At 46.3% G+C, this 16,697-nt stretch overlaps 1 protein-coding gene across 3 annotated transcripts in view; it reads right to left on the bottom strand.

The window, feature by feature from the left end:
- The window catches only part of LOC109882160 (ankyrin repeat and IBR domain-containing protein 1-like), a 60,403-nt gene that overhangs the window by 36,507 nt on the left and 7,199 nt on the right, over positions 1-16,697 (bottom strand). For all 3 annotated transcript variants that reach the window (XR_004206627.1, XM_031811856.1, XM_031811857.1), the window contains exons 3-4: positions 6,133-6,433; positions 910-1,086 (exon numbers count right to left, since the gene is read on the bottom strand). Coding sequence is in view for 2 of the 3 variants with exons in the window: in XM_031811856.1 (XP_031667716.1) it covers positions 910-1,086; positions 6,133-6,433 (478 nt within the window). In the remaining variant the exon portion in view is untranslated. The remainder of the gene's footprint in view (positions 1-909; positions 1,087-6,132; positions 6,434-16,697) is intronic.

Genomic DNA, 16,697 nt, shown 5'->3' with positions numbered 1-16,697 from the left:
TACCTCTCTGTGGTCCAGAGCAGTATACTCTGCCTCTATGCTGTCTGGGGCCAGACTGAAGACATGGTGAGGTAACTACACTACAGTAGGGATATCTAGTATCTAGCCTACCTCTCTGTGGTCCAGAGCAGTGTACTCTGCCTCTATGCTGTCTGGGGCCAGACTGACGACATGGTGAGGTAACTACACTACAGTAGGGATATCTAGTATCTAGCCTACCTCTCTGTGGTCCAGAGCAGTGTACTCTGCCTCTATGCTGTCTGGGGCCAGACTGAAGACATGGTGAGGTAACTACACTACAGTAGGGATATCTAGTATCTAGCCTACCTCTCTGTGGTCCAGAGCAGTATACTCTGCCTCTATGCCTTCTGGGACCAGACTGAAGACATGGTGAGGTAACTACACTACAGTAGGGATATCTAGTATCTAGCCTACCTCTCTGTGGTCCAGAGCAGTGTACTCTGCCTCTATGCTGTCTGGGGCCAGACTGAAGACATGGTGAGGTAACTACACTACAGTAGGGATATCTAGTATCTAGCCTACCTCTCTGTGGTCCAGAGCAGTATACTCTGCCTCTATGCCTTCTGGGGCCAGACTGAAGACATGGTGAGGTAACTACACTACAGTAGGGATATCTAGTATCTAGCCTACCTCTCTGTGGTCCAGAGCAGTGTACTCTGCCTCTATGCTGTCTGGGACCAGACTGAAGACATGGTGAGGTAACTACACTACAGTAGGGATATCTAGTATCTAGCCTACCTCTCTGTGGTCCAGAGCAGTGTACTCTGCCTCTATGCTGTCTGGGGCCAGACTGAAGACATGGTGAGGTACTACCTCTCTGTGGTCCAGAGCAGTGTACTCTGCCTCTATGCTGTCTGGGGCCAGACTGAAGACATGGTGAGGTACTACCTCTCTGTGGTCCAGAGCAGTGTACTCTGCCTCTATGCCTTCTGGGACCAGACTGAAGACCATCCGAGACTCCAGGCTGAGGGCCAGCTCCTTGTGATGCTGCTTCTCTGCACAGTCACACGGCGTCTCACGGTCCTCATTCTCCGCAAACAGGTCCGCTTCCCTATTTACTAGAATCTAGAAGGAGGACAGAGGAGAGAGAGAGAAGAGAAGAGAGAGGAGAGAGATAGACAGAGAGAGAGAAGAGGAGAGAGGAGCGAGAGAGAAGAAGAGAGAGAGGAGCGAGAGAGAGGAGAGACAGAGAGAAGAGACATGGCATTCATTGGAAAGAGAGAATAGTCAACGAGGTGGGGTTTCTCTTACCTAGGAACCAGAGGGAGAGGAGAGTCACTGTTCACAGGTAACTGTCAAAATAAAGGAAACACCAACATAAAGTGTTTTAATTGGGCGTTGGGCCACCACCAGCCACCAGCCACCAGAACACCTTTAATGCACCTTGGGATAGATTCTACAAGTGTCTGGAACTCTATTGGAGGGAGTGTCTGGAACTCTATTGGAGGGAGTGTCTGGAACTCTATTGGAGGGAGTGTCTGGAACTCTATTGGAGGGAGTGTCTGGAACTCTATTGGAGGGAGTGTCTGGAACTCTATTGGAGGGAGTGTCTGGAACTCTATTGGAGGGAGTGTCTGGAACTCTATTGGAGGGAGTGTCTGGAACTCTATTGGAGGGAGTGTCTGGAACTCTATTGGAGGGAGTGTCTGGAACTCTATTGGAGGGAGTGTCTGGAACTCTATTGGAGGGAGTGTCTGGAACTCTATTGGAGGGAGCGTCTGGAACTCTATTGGAGGGAGCGTCTGGAACTCTATTGGAGGGAGCATCTGGAACTCTATTGGAGGGAGCGTCTGGAACTCTATTGGAGGGAGCGTCTGGAACTCTATTGGAGGGAGCGTCTGGAACTCTATTGGAGGGAGCGTCTGGAACTCTATTGGAGGGAGCGTCTGGAACTCTATTGGAGGGAGTGTCTGGAACTCTATTGGAGGGAGTGTCTGGAACTCTATTGGAGGGAGTGTCTGGAACTCTATTGGAGGGAGTGTCTGGAACTCTATTGGAGGGAGTGTCTGGAACTCTATTGGAGGGAGTGTCTGGAACTCTATTGGAGGGAGTGTCTGGAACTCTATTGGAGGGAGTGTCTGGAACTCTATTGGAGGGAGTGTCTGGAACTCTATTGGAGGGATGCGACACCATTCTTCCACAAGAAAATTCCATAATTTGTTGTTTTGTCGACGGTGGTGGAAAACGGACGTCTCAGGCGCCGCTCAAGATCTCCGATAAACGTTCAATTGGATTGAGATCTGGTGACAGACGGCCACCACGGCATATGGTTCACATCGTATTCATGCTCATCAAACCATTCAGTGATCACTTGTGTCCTCTGGATTGGGGGCATTGTCATTCTACGGGGACATAGCCATGGGAGACAACATAATGGCCTGCCTAGCATTTTTATACCTGACCCTAAGCATGATGGGATGTTAATAGCTTAATTAAAACACAGGAACCGAACCACACCTGTGTGGATGCAGCTCCTTTCAATATACTTTGTATCCCTCATTTAGTGTTTCCTTTATCTTGGCAGTTACCTGTATATGAGATGTTAAGAGGAAAATCAACAAGACAGGTTTTCCTTGTTGTGAAATCTGATCAGATCTACAGAGGTGCCCAGGACAGGGCTTCCCAAGCCTGTTCCTGGAGAACTACCCTCCTATAGGTTCACTTCAACCCTGTTCCTGGAGAACTACCATCCTATAGGTTCACTCCAAGCCTGTTCCTGGAGAACTACAGTCCTATAGGTTCACTCCAAGCCTGTTCCTGGAGAACTACAGTCCTATAGGTTCACTCCAAGCCTGTTCCTGGAGAACTACCGTCCTATAGGTTCACTCCAAGTCTGTTCCTGTAGAGCTACAGTCCTATAGGTTCACTCCAAGTCTGTTCCTGTAAAGCTACAGTCCTATAGGTTCACTCCAAGTCTGTTCCTGTAAAGCTACAGTCCTATAGGTTCACTCCAAGTCTGTTCCTGTAAAGCTACAGTCATATAGGTTCACTCCAAGCCTGTTCCTGTAAAGCTACAGTCCTATAGGTTCACTCCAAGCCTAATCTAGTGAAACCTGCGAAAACCTACAGGAGGAGGGTAGCTCTCCTGGAACAGGGTTGGAGAGCCCTGGCTTGGGAAAGGGGATTTAGGGAACAAGTGTCTATGGGGCAGGGCTATGGGAAGTGCCTACAGGTTAGGGTTATGTGGTAGGGCTATGGGAAGTGCCTACGGGTTAGGGTTATGTGGTAGGGCTATGGGAAGTGTCTATGTGGTAGGGCTATGGGAAGTGCCTACGGGTTAGGGTTATGTGGTAGGGCTATGGGAAGTGTCTATGTGGTAGGGCTATGGGAAGTGTCTATGTGGTAGGGCTATGGGAAGTGCCTACGGGTTAGGGTTATGTGGTAGGGCTATGGGAAGTGTCTATGTGGTAGGGCTATGGGAAGTGTCTATGGGGCAGGGCTATGGGAAGTGTCTAAGGGGCAGGGCTATGGGAAGTGTCTAAGGGGCAGGGCTATGGGAAGTGTCTAAGGGGCAGGGCTATGGGAAGTGTCTAAGGGGCAGGGCTATGGGAAGTGTCTAAGGGGCAGGGCTATGAGAAGTGTCTAAGGGGTAGGGCTATGAGAAGTGTCTAAGGGGCAGGGCTATGGGAAGTGTCTAAGGGGTAGGGCTATGGGGCAGGGCTATGAGAAGTGTCTAAGGGGTAGGGCTATGAGAAGTGTCTAAGGGGCAGGGCTATGAGAAGTGTCTAAGGGGTAGGGCTATGAGAAGTGTCTAAGGGGCAGGGCTATGAGAAGTGTCTAAGGGGTAGGGCTATGAGAAGTGTCTAAGGGGTAGGGCTATGGGGCAGGGCTATGGGAAGTGTCTAAGGGGCAGGGCTATGAGAAGTGTCTAAGGGGTAGGGCTATGGGGCAGGGCTATGGGAAGTGTCTAAGGGGCAGGGCTATGAGAAGTGTCTAAGGGGTAGGGCTATGGGGCAGGGATATGGGAAGTGTCTAAGGGGCAGGGCTATGAGCAGTGTCTAAGGGGTAGGGCTATGGGGCAGGGCTATGGGAAGTGTCTAAGGGGCAGGGCTATGAGAAGTGTCTAAGGGGTAGGGCTATGGGGCAGGGCTATGAGAAGTGTCTAAGGGGTAGGGCTATGAGAAGTGTCTAAGGGGCAGGGCTATGAGAAGTGTCTAAGGGGTAGGGCTATGAGAAGTGTCTAAGGGGTAGGGCTATGGGGCAGGGCTATGGGAAGTGTCTAAGGGGCAGGGCTATGAGAAGTGTCTAAGGGGTAGGGCTATGGGGCAGGGCTATGGGAAGTGTCTAAGGGGCAGGGCTATGAGAAGTGTCTAAGGGGTAGGGCTATGGGGCAGGGCTATGGGAAGTGTCTAAGGGGCAGGGCTATGAGAAGTGTCTAAGGGGTAGGGCTATGGGGCAGGGCTATGGGAAGTGTCTAAGGGGCAGGGCTATGAGAAGTGTCTAAGGGGTAGGGCTATGAGAAGTGTCTAAGGGGCAGGGCTATGAGAAGTGTCTAAGGGGTAGGGCTATGAGAAGTGTCTAAGGGGCAGGGCTATGAGAAGTGTCTAAGGGGTAGGGCTATGAGAAGTGTCTAAGGGGTAGGGCTATGGGGCAGGGCTATGGGAAGTGTCTAAGGGGCAGGGCTATGAGAAGTGTCTAAGGGGTAGGGCTATGGGGCAGGGCTATGGGAAGTGTCTAAGGGGCAGGGCTATGAGAAGTGTCTAAGGGGTAGGGCTATGGGGCAGGGATATGGGAAGTGTCTAAGGGGCAGGGCTATGAGCAGTGTCTAAGGGGTAGGGCTATGGGGCAGGGCTATGGGAAGTGTCTAAGGGGCAGGGCTATGAGAAGTGTCTAAGGGGTAGGGCTATGGGGCAGGGCTATGAGAAGTGTCTAAGGGGTAGGGCTATGAGAAGTGTCTAAGGGGCAGGGCTATGAGAAGTGTCTAAGGGGTAGGGCTATGAGAAGTGTCTAAGGGGTAGGGCTATGGGGCAGGGCTATGGGAAGTGTCTAAGGGGCAGGGCTATGAGAAGTGTCTAAGGGGTAGGGCTATGGGGCAGGGCTATGGGAAGTGTCTAAGGGGCAGGGCTATGAGAAGTGTCTAAGGGGTAGGGCTATGGGGCAGGGCTATGGGAAGTGTCTAAGGGGCAGGGCTATGAGAAGTGTCTAAGGGGTAGGGCTATGGGGCAGGGCTATGGGAAGTGTCTAAGGGGCAGGGCTATGAGAAGTGTCTAAGGGGTAGGGCTATGGGGCAGGGCTATGGGGCAGGGCTATGAGAAGTGTCTAAGGGGTAGGGCTATGAGAAGTGTCTAAGGGGCAGGGCTATGAGAAGTGTCTAAGGGGTAGGGCTATGAGAAGTGTCTAAGGGGTAGGGCTATGAGAAGTGTCTAAGGGGTAGGGCTATGAGAAGTGTCTAAGGGGTAGGGCTATGGGGCAGGGCTATGAGAAGTGTCTAAGGGGCAGGGCTATGGGGCAGGGCTATGAGAAGTGTCTAAGGGGCAGGGCTATGGGAAGTGTCTAAGGGGCAGGGCTATGGGGCAGGGCTATGAGAAGTGTCTAAGGGGCAGGGCTATGGGGCAGGGCTATGAGAAGTGTCTAAGGGGCAGGGCTATGGGAAGTGTCTAAGGGGTAGGGCTATGGGGCAGGGCTATGAGAAGTGTCTAAGGGGTAGGGCTATGGGAAGTGTCTAAGGGACAGGGCTATGAGAAGTGTCTAAGGGGCAGAGCTATGGGAAGTGTCTAAGGGACAGGGCTATGAGAAGTGTCTAAGGGGTAGGGCTATGGGGCAGGGCTATGGGGCAGGGCTATGGGAAGTGTCTAAGGGGCAGGGCTATGAGAAGTGTCTAAGGGACAGAGCTATGGGAAGTGTCTAAGGGGTAGGGCTATGAGGAGTGTCTAAGGGGCAGGGCTATGAGAAGTGTCTAAGGGGTAGGGCTATGAGAAGTGTCTAAGGGGTAGGGCTATGAGAAGTGTCTAAGGGGCAGAGCTATGGGGCAGGGCTATGGGAAGTGTCTAAGGGGCAGAGCTATGGGAAGTGTCTAAGGGGCAGAGCTATGGGGCAGGGCTATGGGAAGTGTCTAAGGGGCAGAGCTATGGGAAGTGTCTATGAGGTAGGGCTATGGGAAGGGGTTCGCACCTCAACACACTTCTTCAACCCCGAGGCGGCTGCGTAGTGCAGCGATGTGTTCTTCTTGTTGTCAGTGAAGTTGACGTTGGCGTTCTCATACTCTCCCTGGTCCAGCTTGGCTCCGGTCCATTTCAGGATGATCTGGAGACACTCTGCCCTCTTCATCTCGTCCAGCTCGGGTCGGGCCAGCCGCGGCTGCAGAGGCCCCTCCCCCATTAGGATCTGGGGGCCCATACAGAGGAGATGGAGGGACGTCTCATTGTGAACGTTACGCTTGTTGGGGTTGCCGTCCTTACTGAAGAGAAAGGACCTGGTGGAGAGGGGAGGGACATGGTTTACTTGGTACTTATATGACCGTTTTGAAAATTTCACCATCACCCTTAAAGGGATTGTTCAGGATTTTGGCAATGAGGCTCCGTCACCCTTAAAGGGATTGTTCAGGATTTTGGCAATGAGGCTCCGTCACCCTTAAAGGGATTGTTCAGGATTTTGGCAATGAGGCTCCGTCACCCTTAAAGGGATTGTTCAGGATTTTGGCAATGAGGCTCTATGTCTACTTCCCCAGATTCAGATGAACTTGTGGTTACCATTTTTGATGTCTCTGCATCCAATATGAAGGAAGTTAGAGGTAGTTTCACTTTCCAATGCTAACTAGTGTTAGCGCAATGGCTGGAACTCTATGGGAACGGCTAGCATGTTAGCCGTTCCCATAGACTTCCAGCCATTGCGCTAACACTAGTTAGCATTGGAAAGTGAAACTACCTTTAACTTCCTTCATACTGGATGGAGAGACATAAAAAAGATATTCACAAGTTTCTCACACTCTGGGGAAGTCCCGAACTATCCCTTTAAGTACAAGTACATAGTGAGTAACTCAGACTATTTTACTCAAGTGAAGTAATATTTGATGTGTATATACAGTATATATATACAGTGGGGCAAAAAGGTATTTAGTCAGCCACCAATTGTGCAAGTTCTCCCACTTAAAAAGATGAGAGGCCTGTAATTTTCATCATTAGGTACACTTAAACTGTGACAGACAAAATGAGAGAATTCTTTTCTCCAGAAAATCACATTGTAGGATTTTTAATGAATTTATTTGCAAATTATTTATTTGCACACACACACACACACACACACACACACACACACACACACACGTAAATAAGACTAGCCTATTAAAATCTTTATCTGACTCCATAATGAAGAGTAGCAATATACAAAAGACTACAGTTTTATTTCACCTTTATTTAACCAGGTAGGCCAGTTGAAAACACCTTTATTTAACCAGGTAGGCTAGTTGAGAACACCTTTATTTAACCAGGTAGGCCAGTTGAGAACACCTTTATTTAACCAGGTAGGCTAGTTGAGAACACCTTTATTTAACCAGGTAGGCCAGTTGAGAACACCTTTATTTAACCAGGTAGGCCAGTTGAGAACACCTTTATTTAACCAGGTAGGCCAGTTGAGAACACCTTTATTTAACCAGGTAGGCCCGTCGAGAACACCTTTATTTAACCAGGAAGGTTAAAGTTAAAGTTCTCATTTACAACTGCCACCTGGCCAAGATCAAGCAAAGCAGTGTCGACACAAACAACAACAACAACAGAGTTACACATGGAGTAAACAATTAACAACAACACATGGAATAAAACAAACGTACAGTCAATAACACAATAGTTGAGTTACAGCAACAGACCATGAAGAAATGTCTGAAGCGAATTCTAAATACAAGTATATTTAATGACTTTGTCAAATGAATGGATTTACATACAAGGCATAAAGCTGAAGTTACAAAGCGTTAACAAGCATTACAAGGCATTATTCTACGCATGGTCAGAGAGAGCTGAAGAATGCCACGGCCCAGAGGTCACGGGAGAGATGAAGAAACCATGGATCGTGCCAGGGCCCAGAGGTCATGGGAGAGATGAAGAAACCATGGATCGTGCCAGGGCCCAGAGGTCATGGGAGAGATGAAGAAACCATGGATCGTGCCAGGGCCCAGAGGTCACGGGAGAGATGAAGAAACCATGGCTCGTGCCAGGGCCCAGAGGTCACGGGAGAGATGAAGAAACCATGGCTCGTGCCAGGGCCCAGAGGTCACGGGAGAGATGAAGAAACCATGGCTCGTGCCAGGGCCCAGAGGTCACGGGAGAGATGAAGAAACCATGGCTCGTGCCAGGGCCCAGAGGTCATGGGAGAGATGAAGAAACCAGAGTCAACATGTAGGCCTACGGACCAGCAGAGTCAACATGTAGGCCTACGGACCAGCAGAGTCAACATGTAGGCCTACGGACCAGCAGAGTCAACATGTAGGCCTACGGACCAGCAGAGTCAACATGTAGGCCTACGGACCAGCAGAGTCAACATGTAGGACTATGGAACACTGGAGACGAAGCAAATTAACATTGGCTTTTTTCTGAGCACATTCCACCAAATAATTTTCCTGTATTTAAATATATATAAAAAAGTGACAGGGGTAGAAATGGCTTATTTGTTCGAGATATTACTTACCAAAGCAGAGACGTTTTATCGAGGTACCAATATCCTGTGCTTTTACATTTTTTCATTGCCAGTAGGCGTATACAGGCGGCATCGTAACCGCGAAGCGCATATTGGGGCTCAGCCAGGACTGTTACTTTAGTAACTGAATGAAAACATTTTAAATAATGTGATTTAACTGATTGATTTAGGGGGAAAATAGATAGCAAAAAAAATGCTAAAATTAGGTTTTATATTTTTTTATATACAGATTTAATCACGTAGTATTAAGGCCTAGTGATTATTTCTCAGTATTTACTTGAGAGCTACTCATTGATGGCCCCCGAGCTACCAGACACACAGTTTTCTACTGTGGTACAACCTTTGGTAAACTGATGGAAGGCTACTCTTGAGTCAATGGGAGAATCTCAAATGCATTCTCAAAACCCATTGGATGTGAAAGCCAGAGGTCCCTTCCTTCTGACCTTTCTCTTCCAAAACAAAGGTTTTGAGAAGGAAGTGAGGAGAGAGGACGTGAGCAAATTGAGATTCTCCCACTGACTCAACAGTAGCCTTCCAGAGACTGTGGACACAGAGAAACCGCAGCCCGTAACTCATCATGGTTCGGCAAAGTGAAATATCAATTTGTTCGTGGTTCACGGGGGGGGGGGGGTCGGTCAGAGGAGCAGTCCTGTGAGAACAGTTAACAGTCAAGATGGCGGTTGTTCTCTACAGTAATGGTTAGGCCAGGGGCTACTGTCAACTTCACTGTTGTTACGATGAAAACACTCTTATCTGACTTTAACCGTTTGACTCGTTTATCCTCTCTACGGTCTAGAAAACCCCCCTCATGTCCACAGTAATAACCAACCACCGTCTACAGAGGACCACGGCCACTAGTATCGATGGCCGACAACCACCGTCTACAGAGGACCACGGCCACTAGTATCGATGGCCGACAATCGGCCTGCTGTAGCAGGAGTACACACAGCTACTCTGACAGGCTCAGCCAATAACATCAAGTCTGTGTATGTAGGAGGACTGGTCAAAAGAAGTGTACTACGTAGAGGATAGAGAATAAAGAAGTGTACTACGTAGAGGATAGAGGATAAAGAAGTGTACTACGTAGAGGATAGAGGATAAAGAAGTGTACTACGTAGAGGATAGAGAATAAAGAAGTGTACTACGTAGAGGATAGAGAATAAAGAAGTGTACTACGTAGAGGATAGAGGATAAAGAAGTGTACTACGTAGAGGATAGAGGATAAAGAAGTGTACTACGTAGAGGATAAAGAAGTGTACTACGTAGAGGATAGAGAATAAAGAAGTGTACTACGTAGAGGATAGAGAATAAAGAAGTGTACTACGTAGAGGATAGAGGATAAAGAAGTGTACTACGTAGAGGATAGAGAATAAAGAAGTGTACTACGTAGAGGATAGAGGATAAAGAAGTGTACTACGTAGAGGATAAAGAAGTGTACTACGTAGAGGATAGAGAATAAAGAAGTGTACTACGTAGAGGATAGAGGATAAAGAAGTGTACTACGTAGAGGATAGAGGATAAAGAAGTGTACTACGTAGAGGATAAAGAAGTGTACTACGTAGAGGATAGAGAATAAAGAAGTGTACTACGTAGAGGATAGAGAATAAAGAAGTGTACTACGTAGAGGATAGAGGATAAAGAAGTGTACTACGTAGAGGATAGAGAATAAAGAAGTGTACTACGTAGAGGATAGAGGATAAAGAAGTGTACTACGTAGAGGATAAAGAAGTGTACTACGTAGAGGATAGAGAATAAAGAAGTGTACTACGTAGAGGATAGAGAATAAAGAAGTGTACTACGTAGAGGATAGAGGATAAAGAAGTGTACTACGTAGAGGATAGAGGATAAAGAAGTGTACTACGTAGAGGATAAAGAAGTGTACTACGTAGAGGATAGAGAATAAAGAAGTGTACTACGTAGAGGATAGAGGATAAAGAAGTGTACTACGTAGAGGATAGAGAATAAAGAAGTGTACTACGTAGAGGATAGAGAATAAAGAAGTGTACTACGTAGAGGATAGAGAGTAAAGAAGTGTACTACGTAGAGGATAGAGGATAAAGAAGTGTACTACGTAGAGGATAGAGAATAAAGAAGTGTACTACGTAGAGGATAGAGAATAAAGAAGTGTACTACGTAGAGGATAGAGAATAAAGAAGTGTACTACGTAGAGGATAGAGAATAAAGAAGTGTACTACGTAGAGGATAGAGAATAAAGAAGTGTACTACGTAGAGTATAGAGAATAAAGAAGTGTACTACGTAGAGTATAGAGAATAAAGAAGTGTACTACGTAGAGTATAGAGAATAAAGAAGTGTACTACGTAGAGGATAGAGAATAAAGAAGTGTACTACGTAGAGGATAGAGAATAAAGAAGTGTACTACGTAGAGGATAGAGAATAAAGAAGTGTACTACGTAGAGGATAGAGAGTAAAGAAGTGTACTACGTAGAGGATAGAGGATAAAGAAGTGTACTACGTAGAGGATAGAGAATAAAGAAGTGTACTACGTAGAGGATAGAGAATAAAGAAGTGTACTACGTAGAGGATAGAGAATAAAGAAGTGTACTACGTAGAGGATAGAGAATAAAGAAGTGTACTACGTAGAGTATAGAGAATAAAGAAGTGTACTACGTAGAGTATAGAGAATAAAGAAGTGTACTACGTAGAGTATAGAGAATAAAGAAGTGTACTACGTAGAGTATAGAGAATAAAGAAGTGTACTACGTAGAGTATAGAGAATAAAGAAGTGTACTACGTAGAGGATAGAGAATAAAGAAGTGTACTATGTAGAGGATAGAGGATAGAGAATAAAGAAGTGTACTATGTAGAGGATAGAGAATAAAGAAGTGTACTATGTAGAGGATAGAGGATAGAGAATAAAGAAGTGTACTATGTAGAGGATAGAGGATAAAGAAGTGTACTACGTAGAGGATAGAGAATAAAGAAGTGTACTACGTAGAGGATAGAGAATAAAGAAGTGTACTACGTAGAGGATAGAGAATAAAGAAGTGTACTACGTAGAGGATAGGAAGTCATTTGAGACACATCCACAAGTAAAAATGACAGTATGATGAAGAACGCTGGAAAAATGAAGTGTCCGTGTCAATGTAGTTCGCTGCAAGTTGTCCTAGAGAATTAACACACACACACACACACAAACACACACACACACACACACACACACACACACACACACACACACACACACACACACACACACCCTATTAAACCTTCATATAATGTATAGCACTAAGTAGTAGTTACGTAGCAGCTGAGTAGTAGATAAGGAGTAGCTAAGTAGAGGCTAAGTAGTAGCTGCGTAGTAGATAAGTAGTAGCTAAGTAGCAGCTGCGTAGTAGCTAAGTAGTAGAGAAGTAAGAGCTACGTAGCAGCTAAGTAGTAGCTAAGTAGTAGAAAAGTATAAGATAAGTATTGGATAAGTAGTGGCTAAGTAGTAGCTAAGTAGTAGATAAGTATAAGATAAGTATTGGATAAGTAGTGGCTAAGTAGAGGTAGAGTAGTAGCTAAGTAGTAGTGAAGTAGTTGCTAACTAGTAGCTAAGTAGTAGATAAGTATAAGTATTGGATAAGTAGTGGCTAAGTAGAGGTAGAGTGGTAGCTAAGTAGTAGTGAAGTAGTTGCTAACTAGTAGCTAAGTAGTAGCTTTCTAGACTAACTGGTACCCTGATACAGAACTACATCCTGTTGAAATCCTTCAGAAATGCCTAGTGTACTTCCTTTGTTATAAATGTAATGGAATATTATTTAACTCGGCAAGTCAGTTAAGAACTAATTCTTATTTACAATGACGGCCTACCGGGGAAAGTGGGTTAACAGCCTTGTTCAGGGGGGAAGAATGACACATTTATACCTTGTCAGCTCGGGGGATTCGATCTAGCAACCTTTCGGTAAATTGGCCCAACGCTCTAACCGCTAGGCTACCTGCCCAACGCTCTAACCGCTAGGCTACCTGCCCAACGCTCTAACCGCTAGGCTACCTGCCCAACGCTCTAACCGCTAGGCTACCTGCCCAACGCTCTAACCGCTAGGCTACCTGCCCAACGCTCTAACCGCTAGGCTACTTGCCCAACGCTCTAACCGCTAGGCTACCTGCCCAACGCTCTAACCGCTAGGCTACCTGCCCAACGCTCTAACCGCTAGGCTACCTGCCCAGCGCTCTAACCGCTAGGCTACCTGCCCAACGCTCTAACCACTAGGCTACCTGCCCAGCGCTCTAACCGCTAGGCTACCTGCCCAACGCTCTAACCGCTAGGCTACCTGCCCAACGCTCTAACCGCTAGGCTACCTGCCCAACGCTCTAACCACTAGGCTCTATGCCCAACGCTCTAACCGCTAGGCTACCTGCCCAGCGCTCTAACCGCTAGGCTACCTGCCCAACGCTCTAACCACTAGGCTACCTGTCCAACACTCTAACCACTAGGTTACCATGCCGACCCCTCCTTTGAGGTGATCACCTATTTGAACAGGCTGGGTCGGTAATAAGTAATATAACGGTAACCTTGGCTACCACCTGTCCAAATCATTTACAGATCTGTGCTTAGCTCAATGCAACAAGGAAGGAAGGATGAATTTCAAACGTATTGTCACAGAGTCCCTAGTGTTAGAGACTAGAGGAACTAGTAGTGGAGCCCTACAGTCCACTCCCTGTTTCAGTAGGATGTCTAACGTATTGGAACAGAGTCCCTAGTGTTAGAGACTGGAGGAACTAGTAGTGGAGCCCTACAGTCCAGGTTAGGTTTTAGTCCACTCCCTGTTTCAGTAGGATGTCTAACGTATTGGAACAGAGTCCCTAGTGTTAGAGACTGGAGGTACTAGTAGTGGAGCCCTACAGTCCAGGTTTTAGTCCACTCCCTGTTTCAGTAGGATGTCTAACGTATTGGAACAGAGTCCCTAGTGTTAGAGACTGGAGGAACTAGTAGTGGAGCCCTACAGTCCAGGTTTTAGTCCACTCCCTGTTTCAGTAGGATGTCTAACGTATTGGAACAGAGTCCCTAGTGTTAGAGACTAGAGGAACTAGTAGTGGAGCCCTACAGTCCACTCCCTGTTTCAGTAGGATGTCTAACGTATTGGAACAGAGTCCCTAGTGTTAGAGACTGGAGGAACTAGTAGTGGAGCCCTACAGTCCAGGTTAGGTTTTAGTCCACTCCCTGTTTCAGTAGGATGTCTAACGTATTGGAACAGAGTCCCTAGTGTTAGAGACTGGAGGTACTAGTAGTGGAGCCCTACAATCCACTCCCTGTTTCAGTAGGATTTCTTCTGTTTGGTGCCTAATGAACTGGCTTTACAGGTGTCGGTGTCCTGCTATAGAACTACAGCGGTAGAGAGTGAAGGAGGCTTGTAGCTCAGTCTCAGGGTGGAACGTTTCTGTGACGTGTCTAACAGATGGTTCCTAGCAGGGGCAGATGGGACAGAGACACACAACACTCTTCCCCCCCATCCTGGGTACAGAGAGCAGGGAATAGCTGCTACCGCATAGGCTTCATACAACTAAACAAATGTGTTTTATACAGTTAAAAGGTGTTTTATAGAGTTAAAAGGTATTTTATACAGTTAAAAGGTGTTTTATACAGTTAAAAGGTGTTTTATACAGTTAAAAGGTGTTTTATACAGTTAAAAGGTGTTTTATACAGTTAAAAGGTGTTTTATAGAGTTAAAAGGTGTTTTATACAGTTAAAAGGTGTTTTATACAGTTAAAAGGTGTTTTATAGAGTTAAAAGGTATTTTATACAACTAAAATGTGCTCCACACAGCATAACCATAGTGGTGAATAACTCCCATTTGAAAAGCCATTGAAAACAAAAAGGGGGAAACCATCCCCATTTCTAATACTTGACAAGTCATCTTTTAAAAACAATCCCCATTTCTAATACTCTGGCAAGTCATCTTTTAAAAACAATCCCCATTTCTAATACTCTGACAAGTCATCTTTTAAAAACAATCCCCATTTCTAATACTTGACAAGTCATTTTTTTTAAACAATCCCCATTTCTAATATTCTGACAAGTCATCTTTTAAAAACGAACCGCTTAATTTAATCTATTTTGTATTTTTTTAAAGCATGTTTTCATCGGTCTGTGCTTTGTTTGTGTGCAACTCGCTGCCACCATTTTGTCCTTAAGGGGATAATAAAAACCAACTGAATGTCATTTCCAAGTCGTCACGGTAACCTAAATGCTACTATCTCATCTGACTGGCTGTTGCTGGATAAATAAAAAAAGTTTAAACCAACGGTTAGATAAATACATTGAATTAGTGGCGAAACCAAAACAGACTGTTTGTTGCTGGGTCCAGATAAAAGACATTCAAGACGATGTGTAAGGTTACGCAACAAAACTGCAGGAACACTCACCAGTGTCCTGCCTGGGTCATCTATGATAGAACTCACCAGTGTCCTGCCTGGGTCATCTATGATAGAACACTCACCAGTGTCCTGCCTGGGTCATCTATGATAGAACACTCACCAGTGTCCTGCCTGGGTCATCTATGATAGAACCCTCACCAGTGTCCTGCCTGGGTCATCTATGATAGAACCCTCACCAGTGTCCTGCCTGGGTCATCTATGATAGAACACTCACCAGTGTCCTGCCTGGGTCATCTATGATAGAACTCACCAGTGTCCTGCCTGGGTCATCTATGATAGAACCCTCACCAGTGTCCTGCCTGGGTCATCTATGATAGAACCCTCACCAGTGTCCTGCCTGGGTCATCTATGATAGAACCCTCACCAGTGTCCTGCCTGGGTCATCTATGATAGAACCCTCACCAGTGTCCTGCCTGGGTAATCTATGATAAAACACTCACCAGTGTCCTGCCTGGGTAATCTATGATAGAACACAACTTGATTTCAGCAGCAGGTCCTTTTGTTTCCCAAAACAGATGTATTATTTGACTAAAAACATTCATTTCAGACCTTGCTTCCATTTGTATACAATCACATATAAACGAGTACGTGGACACCCTTTCAAATTAGTGGATTCGGCTATTTCAGCCACACCAGTTGCTGACAGGTGTATAAAAAAAAAAAAAAATCGAGCACAACCGCCATGCAATCTCCATAGACAAACATTGGCTTTACTAAATAGCTCAGTGACTTTCAACGTGGCACCGTCATAGGATGCCACCTTTCCAACAAGTCAGTTTGTCACATTTCTGCCCTGCTAGAGCTGCCCCCCAATCAACTGTAAGTGCTGTTATTGTGAAGTGGAAACGTCTAGGAGCAACAACGTCTCAGCCTCGAAGTGGTAGGCCACACAACCTCAGAGAATGGGACCGCCGAGTGCTGAAGCGCGTAAAAATCATCTGTCCTCGGTCGCAACACTCACTACCAAGTTCCAAACTGTCTCGGGAAGCAACGTCAGCAAAATAACTGTTCGTTGGGAGCTTCATGAAATGGGTTTCCATGGCCAAGCAGCCGCACACAAGCCTAAGATCACCATTCACAATGCCAAGCGTCGGCCGGAGTGGTGTAAAGCTCCAATGGAGTAAAGCTGGACTCTTGGAGCAGTGGAAACGCGTTCTCTGGAGTGATGAATCACCCTTCACCATCTGGCAATCCGACGGACAAATTTCAGCGTGACAATGCCCCCCCCCCCCCCCCCCCCCCGTGCACAAAGTGAATACTAAACAGAAATGGTTTGTCGAGATCGGTGTGGAAGAACTTGACTGGTCTGCACACAGCCCTGACCTCAACCCCATCGAACACCTTTGGGCTGAATTGGAACGCGAACCGCGAGCCAGGCCTAATCGCCCCCTCAGCAATGTTCCAACGTGAGTAGGGGTTCTAAAACTTTTGCCCGGTAGTGTATATATTGTTTCTTTTGCTCAGAAAACTTGGGACGGCCAAATAAAATCACATTATGAAACCTTGCTATAAGCCCATCACACAAAGGGAAGCACATTTTCAGTTTCAGACATTTTCAGTCTCTCTGTTAAATATATATTTTCTCCCCCAGGTTCTTTCCACAGTTTTCCATATTTCAGGTTATTAAACACATTTCATGACTCACAATTTCAGATGACTTCATACAGTTAGA

Source organism: Oncorhynchus kisutch, unplaced genomic scaffold, assembly GCF_002021735.2.
Source record: "Oncorhynchus kisutch isolate 150728-3 unplaced genomic scaffold, Okis_V2 Okis02a-Okis13b_hom, whole genome shotgun sequence".
In the NCBI taxonomy this organism is placed as follows: domain Eukaryota; kingdom Metazoa; phylum Chordata; class Actinopteri; order Salmoniformes; family Salmonidae; genus Oncorhynchus; species Oncorhynchus kisutch.
Note: the sequence above shows the minus strand (reverse complement) of the source record. Positions and strands in the feature narration are given on the sequence as shown.